This window comes from Crocodylus siamensis, chromosome 3 (genome assembly GCF_052110815.1).
Source record: "Crocodylus siamensis isolate JL-2025a chromosome 3, ASM5211081v1, whole genome shotgun sequence".
NCBI lineage: Eukaryota > Metazoa > Chordata > Crocodylia > Crocodylidae > Crocodylus > Crocodylus siamensis.
Window position 1 is genome coordinate 198624550 of NC_143397.1, and position 19457 is coordinate 198644006.

Below are 19457 nucleotides of genomic sequence, written 5' to 3' on the forward strand. Positions count from 1 at the left end.
ACTGGTAGACGTTTCTAAGCACTGGCTGTATATCAATGGTCAGAAAGAAAAATTATCAGTCCTTGTGTTGGAATCGTAATGGATCTCAACTGCTCGTCTATGGATTTTTTTTAAATGTATATCCAATATACTGTGATAGGTTTGAAGTGGTTAAATGTAGCCTGGAGTGTTCAAAATTAATGTAAGAGACAAACAATCTCCCATTTGTATGTTTTCATTTTTAAAGTAATTTTGCTAATTAGTCATTCTACAAAATAACACATTGGAAGTATAATCATTTCACTGAGTGCTGACTGAACCAAAAAAACCCCAGTACTACAAAGTCCTAAAATTGGCACTGTTCTTTAACATGATAAGATGATTAATATGTTAAATTCAGAGACTCAGTTTTTATTTCTAGAGTATACATTTAACAGGCTGGAATAGATTTTCCTCCTACTCCTTACAGTTTGTGTTGTAAAATCTCAGGAACTTCTCAGTCTTTCTTTTATACAAGCAGGACTGATTTCTGTAACAATATAAATATTCTATGAGTCATACATTTGCAAATATAAACAAGGCACAAGGGAGTCTGGTTAAGTTTGTGTTTATTAAAGTCTCTTTAAATTGTATTAATAAGAAAACCTGTTTAAGGTGCACAGATTTATTTGGTAAGGCTTTTTTTTGGGATTTTTTTAACTTGTCGCTGCCTACAAGAATCACTTATCCCTTATGGACTTTCAGGGGACTACCAGAGTTTGTTTTAGAGTTAAAGCAGTTCTGTATAGGAAACAGAATTCTCAATAGACCTACTTAAAAGCTCCGAACAGGGAAGATGGAGGACAGGAGTGTCGGGATGTTAGCTGTTGGTATAGTACACCATGTACTGCATTCAACATTGTTATGACCATTAATTAGTTCTCAAGAGAAGAGAGAGAATGGTGAGAAACAAAGTACATAAAATAATTAAATCACTGTGCTTTAATCACAATGTTTTTATTTCTGATTTAAAAATGATGCATTTTATAATAACCATAACACTTAAACATACTAATTCATGAACTTTACAAAGACAGCAAAAAGATCCTTCATTTGCTGTCATGCCCTAAAAGCATGCATCAAAGTAACTAATATTTGCTGAGTTACACATAATTAATAATCATTGTTGTATTTTTCCAGGGTATTAGGTATTGTACAACAGTGTCTGTTAGGGTCATTCATGCACCTCTTGTGTAAAGGGGAAGATGTGACGGAGGGGACTACAGCTTTGTCTGATCCTTTCCTATTTTATGTCCTTCTGACAAAGTATTTAGCAGAATTTCCAGTTTCATTGGAACCTGACAGGCCATGCTATGGCCTCAAACTTGCAATCTCTGGGCTGTCAGCTGTGTGTCTTTGTGTCTGCACCAACCCAGTCCCCCAACTTTGATAAGAATGAGTTGTATGTCCAGCTAGATTTTAAATCTGTGGAAACTTTACCCCAGAAACTTATATGGATTTAGTAGGCTCTTGCAAAAAGCCAAATGAAAAGAAGCAGACTGTGAAGGTATAACATAGCAGAGTTCCCCTCCAAAATTGGTACAGAAGTTGCTATTCTAGCTTGCATAGCGCACAGCGTCAGAAAAGTCCATGTTGGAATATTATGTGGGAAAGAGGAACCTGAAGCTGACAGGGAACTATAGACAAAGGTGAAAACTCAAAACACCACATGCACTTATGAAGGGCTGCATACTGGGGGAGGAGTCACTATTTCACAAGGTGCAATCACTTCTATCTTTTGAAACAAGAGAAAAAGTTCCATTTAAATTTCAAGAAAGAGGTAATTCTGGTTTTAGGTATGCAAGACTTGTTTCTTGTTTCTGACTTGAAAAAGGCATAGTTCCATACTTCAAGAAGTGGCGCATAAGAAATATTTTAAATTTTTTTCCTGGTGCTATTTATACCAGGACATTTTTTCATTTTTCCCTTTCAAATTCTGTACTATTCAGAGTATATACTAAGGTCTTGGCAGTGATAGTGGTTTACCTAAGAATAAATAATAATAGTCTGTCCATATCTTGGTGACTGACTAAGTGATAAAATGCTTAAATGAATTTTAAATGCTGTTCATCCCATTCTTTGTCTCTTCCTTGCTCTTGGTCTTGATTATGGGACAAAGAGACAGACTTAGACTTCGCTGTGTGCAAAGATGTTTGTACTTATATAAGCTTCCGATCCCTGTTGGTTCAGAATACCTGCTTTCTGTGAAATATGTGGGATGATCCATTAGTTTGGTTAAGGAACACTGCTATTTGCAGTTCATCCCCTATTGAAAAACATGCTTTTTCACCCCCTAAGGTAACTATATTTCCAAAGAGATTATTAAGAGTGACCCATCATGTGACCACTCCTCTGTTAGCTAAAAATGTTGGTCAGATTAGAGTTGGTTAGGAATTTTTGCCAAAATATTACTATTTTATTTGAATTTTGATTAAACTTTCACTGGGAAAGATTTTGGAGGCCCAGGATAGACTCTGTAGTCAAAACCAGGCCCACTTCAGAATAGCTAAAAAGCTAGTGATACATATCTGGAAGATCTAGGAGAACCCTGCTTTGCCTCATTCAGACCCACCCTTGCTCTTTCAAATCCTAGGTCAGTGCTCCAACAAACAGATTATTCTGGGGGGTGGTCCCATTTTTTCATCCAAAACTCTGAAAGATCTGTTTCATCTCATGCAGTTCTGGTTCAGGCTCTCCATTTGTACTAAAACAGGGGTGGCCAGCCCATTGCATGCATGACAGAAGCAGCACAGGCAGCTTCTGAGTGGCATGTGAGCCCTAGGTGCTCAATAAAGAAAGACACTGGAATGGAGGCAGGGAGCTGAGTGCTTTGTGGAGCAGAGTTGGGGGAGAAGTGTCATACCTCACTGCCAGTAGCCAGGTTAAACTTTCTCTGGCCTTGGCGTCACCCTCACATTTGATGCTTTGGATCCTCACTAGCCATAGAAAACTGTGTTACAGGACCTGGAAAAAGTTAAGTTGGCTCTTGGTAGTGACCCCTCTTTTTATAATTTTATGAATTACCCTGACATCAACTGGGAGGAGCAGTCGGCCAGATCTAGCCACTCACAAAGGTTCCTGACATGCGTACAGGACCTGCACCTCGTGCAGCAGGTACTCGTCATAGGGGATAGGACCTTCATCTGCGGGTGTTGAGGGAATTGGCTGGTGTCATCGCGGAGCCATTGGCACAGCTGTTTGAGGACTCCTGGTGCTTGGGCCAAGTCCCTGAGGACTGGAAAAGGGCCAATGTGGTCCCTATTTTCAAGAACAGGAGGAAGGAAGAGCCTGGCAACTACAGGCCAGTCAGCCTCACTTCTATCCTGGGGAAGGTCTTTGAAAAAATTATCAAGGACCACATTTGTGAGAGCCCTGCAGGGGAAGTGATGTTGAGGGGTAACCAGCATGGGTTTGTGCAAGGCCGATCCTGCCTGACTAATCTGGTCTCTTTCTATGACCAGGTAACAAAGAGCTTAGATGTGAAGGAGGAAGTCTGTGTCTTCTTCTTGGACTTCCAGAAGGCCTTCAACACAGTGTCCCACCTAATTCTGGTGGGCAAGCTGAGGGACTGCGGCATTGACGAATGCACAGTCACATGGGTGGCAAACTGGCTCCAGGGGTGCACCCAGAGGGTGGTGGTGGATGGGTCGATGTTGACCTGGAGGGTGTGGGCAGCAGAGTCCCCCAGGGCTCGGTCCTTGGGCCGGTGCTGTCCATTCACTCCAGGATGAATATGAGTCGCCAGTGCGACGAAGCAATAGGCAGAGCCAACTGCACCCTGTCATACATCAACAGGGGCATCACTAACAGGTCCAGACAGGTCTTGCTCCCCCTCTATGTGGCACTGGTCAGGCCACAGCTGGAGTACTGTGTCCAGTTCTGGGCGCCGCATTTCAAGAAGGATGTGGAGAACCTGGAGAGGGCCAGAGAATGGCCACTTGTATGGTTGAGGGCCTCTGTGGCCAGCCCTATGAGGAGAGGCTGAGGGACCTGAATCTCTTCAGACTCCACAAGAGGAGACTGAGGGGGGATCTTGTGGCTGCCTACAGCCTTATCAGGGGCCAGCAGCAGGGACTCGGGGAAAGTCTGTTCACCAGGGCCCCCCTTGGAGTCACCAGGAACAATGGTCACAAGCTGAGGGAGGATAGGTTTAGGTTAGATATTAGGAAGAACTCCTTCACTGTAAGGGTGGCCAGAGCCTGGAATAGACTTCCTAGAGAGGTGGTGCTCTCACCTTCCCTGGAAATCTTCAAGAGGAGACTGGATAGGCACGTGGCTGGGGTCTTATGATCCCTGCCACCCCCAGTGCTCCTTCTTGCCCATGGCAGATGGTCAGACTAGATGATCTGTCTAGGTCCCTTCGAACTCATTGATTCTATGATTCTATGATAATACAGAGGAGTATTTCAAGTTATTTTGCTAGGTGTTTGCAGAAAATATAAAAATCGTTTTAAAAACAAGTCATCCTAATTAAGAATTTGGGCCCAAAAGTTCAAGAATATACTATGGTAATCTTTTACTTCTGAGAGAATCACTGCTTTATCACTGTATTTAGTGTTTTGAAACGCTAATGTGTTACGTTTATTTGAAGCATGAATTTGGCTCATTAATTTTTTTTATTATGAAGTATGTTATTTTTTCGCTTTAATTTGCCATTCTTTTTAAGTGGATATGAAAATAAATTTAACATGTTGAGCCTTCTTTTTATTTGTCACAAAATAATGGAAAGGACGAACAAAGACATTTAGCATAACATTGCTGGAGGAAGTTTAATGCTAATAGTTATTTGGTACACGGCTAATTCTTTAATGTTGTTTTTTACATTGCAGTCTCCTCTCTTCGATAACCTATTCTCCCAAATTAGAACGTAAAACACCCGAGGCTTTAATACAAGCAGACAGTGACAATGACAAGGGAGAAAAGAATGGGAAAAAGGTCTGTTTTAATGTAGCTGGTGATGAGCAGGAAGATTCTGGCCACGACACCATCAGCAATAGGGATTCATACAGGTAATGGCACAAAAAGTATTTTTTGTTTCAGTCTTTAATATAACAGCAAGATGTAGCATAGCAGGTCAAAATGGAATATCAAACTATAATAGTTCTTATCTCTTACAAAAGGAAACTTTTTTATAACTTAGTCATCAAAGTGGACTACTTTTTTGTAAAACCTCTTGTGGTAACACTGTGCAATGGGCCTTTATTAGAACTCCAGATCTGAATATCCCTGAACTTCACAGGGAAATGTAACAAGAGTTGTGGATCATTCTGTGAGATGATGATTCAGAATACAGAAACAATTTCTGTTGTATCTCCACTTAGGGAAATTGGACCCAAACCAAAAAGTTTTATTTCAGGGGTGTCAAACATATGACCAGTGGACTGGAGTGACCCATGGGCAGTCATGAAGCTGTGTGAAGCTTTGGATGCTGATTTGATTTGGAGGAGATTTGGCCTGATTCAGTGGCCAAATCTCCAAATCTGAATCGAATCAAGGGACCAATAAAAAGGTCCAAATTGATTCAAAGCTCTCCAAATCTTCAGAAAAGATTCAAAGAGCTTTGATGATTCGGGCAGTCCCTGCCTGCTGCATTGGGGAGCTGGATCTGGACTCAGAGCTGGTAATTAGGGGTCAGGGAGGGGGGCGGCTGGTGGAGGGGGGAGGGGACCATGGGGGGACCCCTGCCAGGCTCCATTCCATGGCTGCCCCACTCACCCCAGCTCCTGGTGCTTTAAAAAAAAGTCCCCACTCACTGGGTGCTACTGGGCAGGGGGGGCAATCCCCGATGCCCCATACTGTGTGGGGGTCTCTGCATAAGCCCCTAACCCCCCTTGCTCCTCCGGCCCCCCCACGCCTGCCTTGCCCACCTCAGCACTGGCCCTTTAAGAAAACAAAAACTGAGAAAAACCCCAGGACTCACCAGCTCCTACAGCAGCCTCAGGGCTTTGGGGAGCTTGTGAAGAGCCCCCTATGTAGTGCAGGGCAGTGGGGATTGCCCCCCTTGTGAGTCCAGGGGTTTGGGTTTTTTTTTTCTTAAAGAGCTGGAGCTGGGGCAGGCAGGATAGCCATACAGGGGAGGGGCTGGGACAGTGGGGGAGGGTTGCGGGGGCTCGTGGAGTGCCTCCCACCTGGCAGCACCCAGTGAGTTGGGGCTTTTCCTTCAAAGTGTCCGAAGCTGGGGCTGGTGGGGCAGCTATTGCTAGGGCTGGGAGAAAGGGCGGGGAAGGGTTCAGAGTGATTCAGAGATTCAGCAGCAGCCAAATGTCTGAATCAGATTCAACTGAATCAATTTAGGACTGTGATTCAAATTATCGAATTGAATCACTGTCCCCCAAATTGGCCAAATCTGAAGCGAATACTAGCCGCTTCGCACAGGTGTAATGGGCAGCATGTGGAGCATGCTAAATGGCCCCACACATTGCATGGGGTGCCTGTTCCAGCTTGTGTCCCACAAGCAGTGGAGTAGCTGTTGTGAGCAGCACAGTCTCAAAGTGGATGCCTGCCACTCCAGGGCTGTGCTATGCAAGGCAGCCACTCTGGGACTTCAGGGCTGTGCTGCAGAGCCTCCTGGTATGCAGCGGCCCTATGACGGTGGCTCCAGGATCATACTGCACAGCCCTGCATGGTGCTGGTGGTGGCAGTTCCAGCTCCAGGGCCATGGTAGTAGCAGCTCTAGCTCTGGATTTGAGACTGTGCCACATGGGCTCATGGTAGGGCTAGGGTGGTGGTTGAATTCTATAAGATATTTGAATCAAAATCTGAACTCCCATAGCATTGTAGTCTAAACATTGTTGGGCATCTCATTTCTAAGGCCCCCGGCAGATGTTTGTTTCCATGAAGCAATAGGTAACATCACTTGACGGAAACTGTAACACCCTGTGACCTGTTTCACGTTCAGAGGGAAAGCTATCCGGGGGGTGTGTGTGAAAGAATCTTGAGAAAGGGGCGCTAGAGAGCTGCTGTTAGGGGCTGTCATCCCTCTCTTCATCTGTGCTGGGAATGAGAAGTCAGCTGAGCTCTCTCTGGGTAAAGGAGCTGTTCCCCCAACTCTTGTGCAGCAATGGGAAGCCCATGTAAAGGGCGGGGGTCGGGGAGGAAGAAACGGTGGGTTTAAAACTCCTCAGGGACCTATTGGGGTGCTTTTGTGTATGTGCTAGCCCTGTCCACAGGTTTCTGAACAAATTTCCTCCCCTATGTCAGACATGTAAAGCATGTTATCTGGTTGTTTACTCCTTAGCTTTTACAGAGGTGCTAATGGTTTCTTAAAGGGCGTAGAGAGAAGTAAGAATATACATACTATCTGGCCATGGAAAATGGTCTATAGCCATGACCAAACACAAGTGCACAACTTCAAACAGCTTCAAAAATGGGTGGTTGGGTGAAAATCTGAACCCTCATTACGTAAGAGGTCAGATAAAGATGTTTCAAAATATAGCGTCTTCTGTAAGTTCTGTCTGCATTGCCTCCCAGCTTTGTGCTGTTTTCAAAATGGGAAGGGAGAAAGGAAGAGGAGGGAGTTTGGCCTGGGATTTTTTCAGCCCCTGCTGGAGGGTGGGGTGGGTGTATTGTAGCCCTCCTGAGGTGGGGAGGGTCTCCAATTCACCCACCCCACCTTCCGGCACAGGCTGGAGAACCCCTAGAACAAGTTCCCTTTCCTCCGTTTTTCCCCCTACCATTCTGAAACAGGGACAGGCTGGGAGAGAGGAGGGGCCAGCAGCTAGCAGCCAGCAGCTAGGTTTCCTTCCCCCCTGGAACTAAGGGTGAACTTCTGTTTTGTTAAGCAGGGGTCATTGTAACTCAGAATGCTTACTGCAAAGTATTCTAAGTTACAGGCGGGAGCTGCACTTCTTTCTGCACCCAAAGAAGCAGCCTTTAAAGCTGATTGAAGAAAGGGATGAGGGACAGTAAGGTATGCCATTCTCTGCTACTGCACTCAGGGGTGGCGGAGTTGAGCATGAGTCACAGAGGCTTAGTATAGAGAGTCAAAAAGCCTGAGGCAGAATTGATTCAATCTAGGTAGCTTCCTCTAAGGTGTGTAGGTTGAACTGATAACCAACTGAGCTGATGTTCAGTTTTCAGTTGGGAAAGGCAGGGGCAAGCCTGCACTTCCCCAGGCCAGTAGACAGGGGCACTTGAGAATGTCTCTCAGCCTGCTGGCCATTGCCAGCCCAGGCAAGTGTCCCGAACCCCTGGTGTCTCCCCAACAGGGTGCTAAAGAACATAGAGGGAGAAAAATTTGAAGGGGGGGGGGTCTAAGTGCACCTATGTCCCCCCAGCACATAAGTCTGTGCGGGAGGGGAAAGGGCCATGGGGGTGCAGATAGAGGCCCCAGCAGTGAGGATGGGACACAGGCAGGAACAGGGACTGGGGTGAATGGGGCCCCTGCTGGGCTGGGCTGAGTGGGACAAGCAGAGGCCCACCCAGAGGGCACATGCCCCCTCATCTGTGTGTGGGGTAGAGGCAGCTGCCACTGTGCTTTGAGCTGTGCTGCCCTGAGAGCTGCATAACGCCATGTGCATTCCACTGCTGGGTGGGCAGGAGGAATGGAGCAGCCTGGCGGTGGAACAGGAGTGGCGTTGTGCCACTCCAGGGGCAACTGCAGCAGGGAGCAAAGTGCGACATGCAGCAGCAGCCACCTCTGCCCCATGCATAGATTGGGGGGCACGTGCCCCCCTTGGCTCCCCCACAGTGCATGCAGCAGTGGAAGCCCTTCTGTCCTCATGCCCCTGGATGAGCTGCTTGGCTGTAATTGTCCTACAACCTGGCTCACAGTGAATGGGGCGCCAGCCAGGCTGGGTCATGGGACATTCCCCACAGTACAAGAGGAAGTGGGGCAGGGGTGAATGATTTGCCCCTGCCCCACTCCCTCCTGCACTGTGGGGGTCTTGATCTGGCCTCCCTCAAGCCCAGTCACAAAGAAAGTAGATTGAAACTTACCTGCTGTGCTGGCCAGCCACATACTGGGGCTGCGATCCTGGCTCCATGGGGTATCTGAGTGTGTACGCCCCTCCTCCCCTGCTGCAGCAGCCTGTGGCCGGGATGCCCTGTGCCTATACTTGCTGCCCTGCATTTGGGGAGGCTGAGTCCTAGTAACTCCCCCTTCTTCTGCTTATGTTAAGGATCCCCCTATCAAGGTGCTGGCCCACCTTGGGGGAGCCTCCTCCTTGAAGGGTTTCCCTCAGCCTGGGTTCCTCAGCCTAGGCAGCCCTGGTGAGCTGAGAGGAATCCCTTCCCCACAGTTCCCTTTCTCAGCTGCTGATTGCTTCAGCTGCTGCCACAGGAGGGAGGGAGAAGTCATTCTCTGGGCTGGGTGCCTGCCCATGCAGCCCACCATGGGGGCACTGGGGAGCCCCAGCCTCGGGGGGCTTCCCCCCACCCCAGCCCAGCACAGCCCCAGGGAGCTGAGGGGAGTTCTTCCCCTCCCAAACACAAGCTGCTTGCCTTAGTCTCTGTCAGTCTCAGGGATGGCCCTGGGCACCCTCAGGGAGCAGAGGGAACTTGTTCCACTCCCCTGAAACTAGTTTTGTCTCAGACTCATAGCAGCTTAGGCAAAATCAGCTGAGGAGGAGCAGGAGAATTTCTCTCCACTCCCTGAGGCTGCCTGAGATTCGCAGGAACTAAAGTAAACAGCTCTGGAGTTCAGGAGGGGAAGAATTCCCCTCAGCTCCCTGGGAATGCCTGGAGCTGGGGGATCCTGGACAGGAGTGAGGGCACGCCCTGCAAGGTGGGGGCTTCGTAGTGCCCCCATGCTGGGCTGCAGAGGCAGGTATCTGGCTGGAAGGACTTCTTCTTCTCCCTTCCTCTTGTGGCAGCTGCTGAAGCAAACAGCAGCTGGAAAGGGGAAGGTCTGCTGAGAGTCAAAAAGGCCCCAGCACAGGGGATTTCCCTCCCCCCATGTGTTGTGTGGACTCAGGCTAGAGGGGTCTGGGGATCTGTTCCCCTGTCCTCTTCCCCCACCCACCTGTCCTTATAGAGTGACAGGTGCAGGCAGGAAGCAGGCGAAGGTGTCCCTGCACCATTGGAGCAGACACCATAGCCCAGGGCTGCAAAGCATCCTGGGGGACAGTAAATTAACTTGAATTGGGAAGGGATCTGAGACAGACGTTCCATAAACCGGTTAGACCTAAACCAGTTAAGTCTGATACAACATGCAACTAGGTTTATCTTAAACTGATTTTGGCCATTTTACAAGTGGTTTATGTGCCCTGAACTTCTGTTCTGTTACAGGTTTAAGTCAGTTTCCGATTACTTTCACCAATTTGTAACTTCTGTCTCTAGTCCTTGTCCCCCTGCAGGAGAGGGGGAAGAAGGGAGAAGTGTACTCTGGTATGCTGAAGGATCTGGCTAAACACTCTCACTCCATGCATGACATGCAATACATTCAAACTAAAGCTTGATAGAAACCAGCTACAAAAATGTTCTGTGGTTTTTCAAGCAACAATGGTGCAGCTGATTGGCCATTTTTATTGTACAGTAATTACTTAGCATGTATAGAATGTTTAAATTTTTTGTGCCATTAACCAGTTAAAGTAGTATGTTGTTACTAATGTCTTTTAATCTGTTTAGTGGACAGAACCCTAATTATATCCTCACATTCCCTTTTAATTTTTTTTTGCCCTTCTTCTTACATTGGCTACAAGTTCAGAATGCATTTCTTATTCATAATGGACTACATGATTTGTGTGTCTATGTCTATAGGCTCTAGGTCTATTTTCATGCATTTCTCTAATATTGATGGGACTTTGTGGATAATTACTTCCACCTTTGATCATTTTTACATTTTAACCAGACACTTTTGCTGATTTGAAGTTGTGGTTGAGTTAGTTCTTCTTAAAGCTTATGGGTTCTAATGCATTTTGAGATGTACTTGCAATAGCTGTATTTTTAAAAACTCTTTTAGTGTAATTTCTAGTGAGGTCACCATGACCTCATGCAGATGTGAAGGTCCACCCATACTTATCTTGTTCCACTGCAACTATTTTAGAGAGATGGGGACTATAAACTATGGCTTGTTTGAAAGTGAGAATTGTCTTTTTTAACTATTTTGTTTAATTCTTTTCTACCTTCATTATATTTTTGTTAGCAAGTCTCAAGTAACTGTGCTTCATTATTTATAATAATTAGATGCTAGGAGTACAGAACTGAAATGTGGAGAAATTAACACATTTGAGGCCACATCTCCAAAACAGTGACTCGTATGCTTGAAGAGTTGGTAGGGAAGGCTGCATGTGGAACTACATATTTTCTATGAGCAACTGCTTATTCACACACAGATGAAGTGTGGACTGTTGAAGTATCTGTTCTAGTTATCAGAGAGAAATAAAGTGAAGGATAAAATATTCTGAAAGACTTTCTTAGTCTGAGAAGAAAATAAAAAGAATGAAAGCTGATGCAAATGTAATACTTTGATAGAGTACATGTATTAGGACATACTGTTTTATTTTCTGTTTTGTTTTTCAAGTGATTGCAATAGCAACAGAAACTCCATTGCCTCATTCACCAGCATTTGCAGTAGCCAATGCAGTTCTTACTTTCACAGTGATGAAATGGATTCAGGTAAGCTTTTTTTTTTTTTTTTTTAAAAAAAAACAATCTTTCATTAGTTCTGGTGGAAGTTTTTAGGGATTCGTGCATTTTAAAGTTTTTTTTTCCACATATGCCTATTTTTGTAAATTCTCTTCTTTACTGTAGGTGTTAAGAATGTATGATTTTGCTTTGTTTAGCATGTGCTGCCTTTCTGTATAACAAAGCCAACCTTCCAGTCCCACTGCAAATAGATTGAATTAGTTAAAGCTGTCAGAGACCGACTAATTTTAACCACCTCCCCACTGTGGCCTTGGCAAGTGCATTATGGTGCTTGAAATAGAAGGAATTTTAGGTAAATAGGGAACACAATCTCAGGCAAAAAAGGCAAGATTCAGAATACAAAATGCCACTGTGTACAAATGTTCAAGAGGAAGACCACAAAAAGGCACATTAATCATAATGTTCTACTTCATGTCAAGTATGAGCAAATTCAGTTTAAATAATCTCAGAATCTAATAGAAATGGGATGCAATTTAAAAGCACAAAGTGCAGGGTTATGTACTTAGGGACTAATAGCAAGAATTTTTTGTACAAGCTGACATGTTGAATGAGGATGAGAAATGTTGAATGAGGATGTATGTGTCAGTCAGGGGTAGAGATGCATAAAGGAAAATGGGCATCAAAAGGTGGTAGATGTATCCAGTTATTATAAGTCCAAGAGACTGGTGCATAGTAACCCCTCCTAAATGAGGTCTCCAGGATACTATAGGCAGCTTACATTTTCATCAAAGAACCTATTCAGGTACCTAAGGCTTTTTGAGAAATTAGTGCATGAGTCCTTAGAAGGGGCCAGTCTCTGGTAGGTATTCTAAGGCCACATGTATCATATACTAACAGAGGTCAGTGTCCAAGTTCTTTATTGCTGAAAATCAGTAGTGCAGTGGCTACCTTTACATAATAGCCTAGCAGTTAGAGCAGTTTCCCTCCATAGGCCATCTATACCTGCAGATGTTGAACCCCACATTTCCCCTATCCTAGGAAACTTTTCTACTGCCAGGCTTGAAGCTCAGCTGGACTGAAGGCATTTTCTGCCCCTGCTATTGAAGCTGGTCACTGCACATAAAGGGTTGCAAGATTCCTGGAACCACAGGAAGAGCAAGCAAGAGGCAACATAACACTTCCTTGGAGAGGGAGGAAGGAAGGAAGGAGAGCCTTGAGCTCTGGTCCCTGCTTCCAAGTTCTGCTTAGCTTTTTGATTTAGTGTCAAGTTCTGCATAGCTTTTTGTTTAGTGTAGGATTGGAGGGGACCTAGACATCAGGAAGCACTACTTCACAGTCAGGGTGGCTAGGATCAGGAACCAACTTCCAAGGGAAATGGTGCTCGCCCCTACCCTGGGGGTCTTCAAAAGGAGGCTAGATAATCACCTAGCAGGGGTTGTTTGACCCCAGCATTCTTTCCTGCCCATGGCAGAGGGTCGGACTTGATGATCTGCTCAGGTCCCTTCCGACCCTACTAACTCTGAAACTATGAAACTCATGTGCCATCTAGTCCAACCCCCATTGGGTTAATTGGAAAAATGCATGAACAGCAAGCCAAATTCAACAGGAGTAGGGATTGCTTCCAACCAGGCTAACCTCTGACTTAGAAGGTGGGAGGTGTTATAGCAAGAAGGGCCTAGGACCCAAGTCTTCCCCCTTCTAGGTAAGAGTAATAATCACTGAGGCCATGGACAGGCATTCTATTTGTAGCAAAAAATGCACCCTTTTAGTACTGCAGAAAGAGAGACTACAGTTTTGCAAGTGGTTTGTCGTGGATAAAACATGGTGATGAAATGTTAGCTGTTTCCCACAGCAATTATTGCAACATGATGGTTTTTGGCGCCACATGAAATGCCAATACAGTTAGTCATACAATTAATCATAGTGCCACAGGTTGTGTCTTTGTCCTCCAGCATCCCAGGAGACTTTGCTCTTTGCCTCTCACCCCCTACCACATCTCCAGAGAGTCTGTTGTTCAAGCCAAACTCTTCTGTTCCTAGGGAAGCAGAGTTGGGCTTATAGGTTGCCAGGCGGATTTTTTGTTTTGTCCTCTCCTACCTACAACAGAAACATGGCAGGAATCCACCTTCTAAGCCCTTCTGCATTGCAAAAAAATATATGTTCCTGTTGTGTCAGCATCTTTGGTATTATATACAAGCCACAGGAGAATCCTGGAGATACTTAGTGCTTTAAATGAATGCCTGTCTATACCCCAAGTCAGTAGGGGCCAGCCATTTTGGCAGGAATGCCACAAATTAGCTCTGCACCCTTTCCAAGTGATTAACGTTTCTGTGAGTTTATATGCAAGTATAATAATACAGAAATTCTGTGCTTCAGGAGGGGTGATGTGAGAGCCTCGCATGAAAGATGTAAAAATGCAAAATGTTTTTCTTACTAATTTTCACTTGCTGAATTTTAAAAATACTATAGGAAAGAAACTGACATATGAGTGTGAAGTAGTACATACAGAAAAGACTAAGGGCTAAATCCTTTAAAAAGCTTAATCACTATTTAGGAATATTAAACCAAAATTGTAATACCAAAAATGCCTGCTCAGCTTCTGCCTAATTCTGGAGGTGATTTATTTATGAGGCACTTCCTTGTTTGACCTGTAAATTCCTCAAGTGCACATATAAAGCTGCCCTAGCCAGAACAGCTGAATACCTAGCACTTGGTTAAACCCGTTTGGTATCATAAAGGAAGCAGAAGTCCTCTGAGGGGGATATGTATAATTGTCCAGGAGCTGGAACCACGTGCCCAGTTCCCTCTACAACCTGGATGGGATTCAAGCCTACATTCCCCCACCTCCTAGCAGAGAGTCGTAATCTCCATCCTGTACACTAGTCTCAGTGGGAACACTTCTCCCTTCCTTTGGAATCTATGCTATTGTGCAGAAAACTGTTCAGGATTAACTGGGGCAGGGATAGTGTGAGCAAGAGGAAGCATAGCTTTGTAAGTTATTGGTTAGTCTGTTTAGGCCAGGTATAGATGTTACACACAAACCAGTATAAGCAACTGAAAACTGGCCTACACCTGTAAGTAAACAGAAGTTCAAGGCACATAGACTGTTTAAAAATGGCGGAACCCGATATAAGATAGACCTGGATGTATGTATTATCAGACTGAATAGGTTTAGGTTAGACCAGTCGATTGAACTCCAGATCCCCTGCTGACTTAAGTTAGGTCACAGTCTGCCAGCATCTTGGGTACCTTTGTGACTGCCCACTCCCCACTTCACACAGAGGTGTGCTGGAACTTGTTTCTTGCTTGGCTGCTCTGAGCTGTCAGCCTCAGGTGGTAGGAGGAAGCATCTGTAGCTCTGTATTTTTCTATTTTTCTATCTGTATTTTTCTGTATTTCTTTCTATTTTTATATAAGTTCCCCAGGTGAGGGTCAATGATGCTCTGCAGTTGGAAGGACTGGGTCCCTCAGAGCCCTAGCAGGCAGTAGCAACAGGGCAGGGCAGGGCAGCCAGAGTGAACAAATGATGGCTGCAGGCTGCTGTGCCCTGTGTGTGTGGGGCTGTGGCATGGAGGGGTGGAAATTGGAGCTGCAGCTACCATTTTCCTGAGCTACTGCTACTGATTCTGGCACTGGTGCTTGGCAGGATATGGCATGGGGTTTGGTGGGGTGGAGGGGTGTGTGTGTTAGTCAGCCAGAAGCAGTCAGACAAATTTTCCCCATGCCTGATCCTGCAGTGGCAACAGCAGCTGGCTGAGGATGGGGGTGGGGTAGGGGATACTCCTTCCCTGGGTGCCTAAGGCAGAAAGGCCATTGTCCCTTTAAGGAGCTGAGTATCAGAGCACAGTTGTGTGTGAGTGTGCACGTGTGTAAGTAACACTGAGGAGTGAGAGAAGTGGCTGTGTGTGGGGGTGCACATGCCTGTGTGCATGTGTCAGTGCTGCTGGCACAGGCATTGTTCCTTGATGTCAACTCAGCCAGCTCCCCTGCTACTCTCAAGCTTGTCTTTATTATTCAGGGCTCTCCATCTGATGTGGCAGCTGCAAGCAAAATGCTGATCTAGGATCCCCACCACTCCCGGTCTGAGATGTGGGGATGGACACACATGTGCACATGCATGCATATACACACACACACCACCCCCACCATTCTCAGCTGTTTAAGTCTTTGCCTCTAGCAGCTCTGGGCTCATGCCCATGCCCTCCCTTGCCGGTGCAGAAAGGAGTGGGGTGCCAGCTCCCTCCTTCCTGGGTCCCAGGATCACAGGGTTCATCAGCTGCATGTGCAGGGGCACCCCCACCCTGGCTGGCTTGTCTGCTGCACATGTGTTCACATGGTGGGGGGCTGGCCAAAAACAAGCCTTCTGTGGGCTCCACTTCAGAGGCTGGGGAAGTGTGAGGTAGGAGGGAGAGAGATCTGGAGGAAGCCTTTGGGCAGGGGTGCAGGAAATGGAAGAAACCTCTAAGGGTCTGACCCACAGCCCAGCCAAGGCTCCTGTTGACTCACGGGAGCTTTGGATCAGGCCTGGAAAATTTTGGGGGAAAGGTGAGTTGAAAGGCAGAGTGATGAGCACACTTGGCCACAAGGACTGGGTCTGCCATATGCGGTTGAGTTTGAAGGATGTGGGTGGTGATGGGAGGGAAGGGGAGTTGAGGGAAACCTCTCCCCACAACAGGACAGCCACAGCCGCTCTCAGCCCTGTGGCTCCATTTGCAAACAAATAAGCAAACTCCGCTCCAAAGGGGTTGAGAAAAAGTCAAGAGTAAGTGGAAATAAAGTCAAGAGTAAGTGGAAATAGAGCCATTAAGAAGGTGTCCCCCTGTGCTCCCACCTGGAACAAAGCCCAGGGACCCCATGCTGCCCCAAGCAGGGGCAAGTATGCCTCTCTTTGCTGGCTGCTTGCAGCTGACAGCAGCCTGACAGGTGGCAGGGCAGTGGGGAGAGGTATGTGCCAGGCAGCCAGGCAGCGGTGGCTGCTGCTCTGCTGCATTCAGCTGCCCTCAGCAGTCTCTGGCACACTGAAAAGCATGCAGGAGTACCCCCAAGCTGTTGGCCTGGACAGTGCAGGCAGGCTTTGTGCCCCTACCCCATGAAAGAGTGAACTGGTGTTCTTTTGACTCCTGAATTAGTGTAGTTCACATAGAGAAACCCACATAAGTTCAAATCTGCTGCAGGCTTTTTTGGATGTCTGTACCTAGTCTTAGTTTGGAATAGGCAGTTCTACATTCTGGTGACTGCTGTTCTATTTTATTCATTGACTCTTTAATATAAAATACAGGGAAATATAGGTGCCTAATAGGATTCCAGACTGGGGTCTTGGAACCTACAAATTAGGTGCTGAAGCACTTAACTTTCAGATTCCTAGTCTAAAAGCTGGATCTAGCCTTAGCAACCTACTAAGCATCAACTTATGTGTGTAGTTAAGTGGCTGAGACCCATGGCGTGCTTAAAATCTGTACTGAAACATGAAGCTGACTTTGATTGTAGAACTGTTTTACACACAGGTGATGAACTTCCCTTAAGTGTTCGCATTTCTCATGATAAACAGGACAAACTCCATAGCTGTTTGGAGCATCTTTTTGGTCAGGTACGAGGGGGCTTTTTTCTTAGTCTTTTTAATAATATTGATGTATACTCAAGCTGTCTAAGTAAAATTAGTTGTAGCAAATGAGCAAATGAATATTTTCTTACTGCTTCAGCTTTCTATTACTTAATTGGTTGTCATATATAATTTGTATTATATGACTGCTGACCCATAATTACCAAAAAGAACATTTCCTAAGATTTATTCTAACAGACTCAAGTCTTGAGTTCTTAGAGACTCAGTTAAAAGTTAAGTGTATCTTTTCCCCTTGTCCATTTTTGTTAGAGCATACATGGCTATAAAAAGGGTATTCCACTTACAGAAATTTGATCCCAACAGGTAGACTCAATTGTCAATCTTCTGAAAGGACCTGCTGTAGCGAGGGCCTTTGAACAGACAAAGTATTTCACACCCGGACGAGGCCTACAAGGTAACATTTAAATCTAACACTAGAATTCACAAATGGCACAAAGGAATGCAAGGTGGTTGTATATGAGCATATGGACTCTAAAGAATAGTATCATTTTATTAATTCCTGACATATTTTGGAAAAATTGCTTTTCAAAATCTTTTTTGGTCTTAGTTGGAAAATGATTACATTTTCACTTTCCTTTCATAAATATTACTAAATTTTAATAAATATAACTAAATACTCATAAGCATTAACTATTAAATGTTAATCATTCATAAATGTTATTAATAAATACTCTTAAATATTTTTAGTGAATGTTCATAAATATTATTCTTTCATAAATGGCTTTTTTGGGAGTCAATCTCAAATCATAGCCTCTGAACTGAACATAACACAGCTGAGGCTTTGATACAAAGAGTAGGTTTAACATATTACATGTATTTTAATCTGGTCTGTGTAATTTCTGTATTGGGAACTGGAATTTTTTTTAGTTAATTGTTATTTTATGCCTGGTGTTTAGCATCTGTGCATAATTTCTGTTTGTAAAATTGTGTTTGAAAAAGAAGAGACAGCAGTAAAGTATTGCTTTCTATTTAAAATATTCATCACTTTAGACAATCCTAAAAGCAGTTTTAAGACCTCAATCCTTCCAACAGTGAAGTAAATGCTTAACTTTAAGTACATAAGCATTAGGCCTGTGTGAATAGAGAAGTATTCAATTCAGATTTGGCTGATTCTGAGGACAACGATTTGATTCATAGATTCAGATCACTGTCCCGAATAGATTTGGCCAAATAGGCTTTGGAGGATTTGGCGCTGATTTGAAGAGATTTGGTGATTTGGATCAGCTGGGGAGAGACAGGCATGGCTGGGCAGCTCCAGGTTCTCCTGTGGCTCCTCTGGCTGTGCCTGCCTCTCCCCAGAAGGAGGGAGCCATGGGAGAAGCCCCCATGGCTGCCCTGCCCAGCCTTATCCCCAGCCCAAACCAGCCCAGCCCAACCTCCCGGCACTTTAAAAAAAAAAAAAAAAAAAAAAAAAGCCCTAGACACACTGGCTGGAGCAGCAGGGCAACTGGGGCATCTGGGCACATGTGGCAGGGTCCCCCTGCACAGCACGGGGCAGTGGGGAGCAGCAAGGATCGCCTCTGCTGCCTGGCACCCGCACAGCAGCTGTCCATGGCTTGGCTGGGTGGCGTGCTCTGCCTGGGACCTGGGGCCACTGGGACTGAGTGGTGCCAGGCTCCGGCTGACATGTAGAGCTGCCCCAGCTCCTAGACAGTGCACGGTGCCCTGATAAGCCATGCTGCACCCACGCCATCAGGCAGTTGCCAAGTGGCGGGGGGCGATCCCCACTGCCTCACACTGTACAGGGGGACTCTGCCACAAATCCTCAGAGACCCCAATCACCGCTGCCAGATTGGGTGAGTATGGGGCTTTAAAAAGAAAAAAAGAAAAAAAGGGCCAGGAGGGGGCTGGGGTTGGGCAGGGCAGCCCTGGGGCTTCTCCTGCAGCTCCTCCAGTTGTGCTTGCCTCTGCCCCAGTGGGGGGAGCTGCAGAGGCTATGCCCTGCTGCCACTTGTCCAGCCAGTGTGGGGTTGTGGCATGATGCAGGCGTGGCTCGCTCCAAATGGCAGCAGAGCATAGCCCTTGCTCCTGGCACTGCTGTACCTGCATCAGCATTGGGAGTGGGGGCTCTGCCCTGCCCCCACTTCAAGCTGACATGGGGGTGCTGCAGCACTGGGAGTGGGGGCTATGCACTGCTGCCACTTGCCCTGGCTGGGCAAGCAGCAGCAGGGCAGAGCCCCTGCTCCCCACACTGCCACACCTGCATCCCCCGCTCCCCTCCCTAAGTAACGGCTGGGCAGCTTGTCCCAGCCCCATCCCTCCCCCATGCCCCTTCTCTTCCTCCCCCAATCCC

The 19457-nt window shown here is 46.1% G+C and overlaps 1 protein-coding gene across 1 annotated transcript in view; it reads left to right on the plus strand.

The window, feature by feature from the left end:
* PREX2 (phosphatidylinositol-3,4,5-trisphosphate dependent Rac exchange factor 2) overlaps positions 1–19457 on the plus strand; it is a 300944-nt gene that overhangs the window by 176413 nt on the left and 105074 nt on the right. Inside the window, exons 26-29 of the mRNA XM_090040116.1 lie at positions 4848–5027; positions 11480–11574; positions 17049–17131; positions 17468–17558. Coding sequence (XP_089896242.1) covers positions 4848–5027; positions 11480–11574; positions 17049–17131; positions 17468–17558 — 449 coding nt within the window. The remainder of the gene's footprint in view (positions 1–4847; positions 5028–11479; positions 11575–17048; positions 17132–17467; positions 17559–19457) is intronic.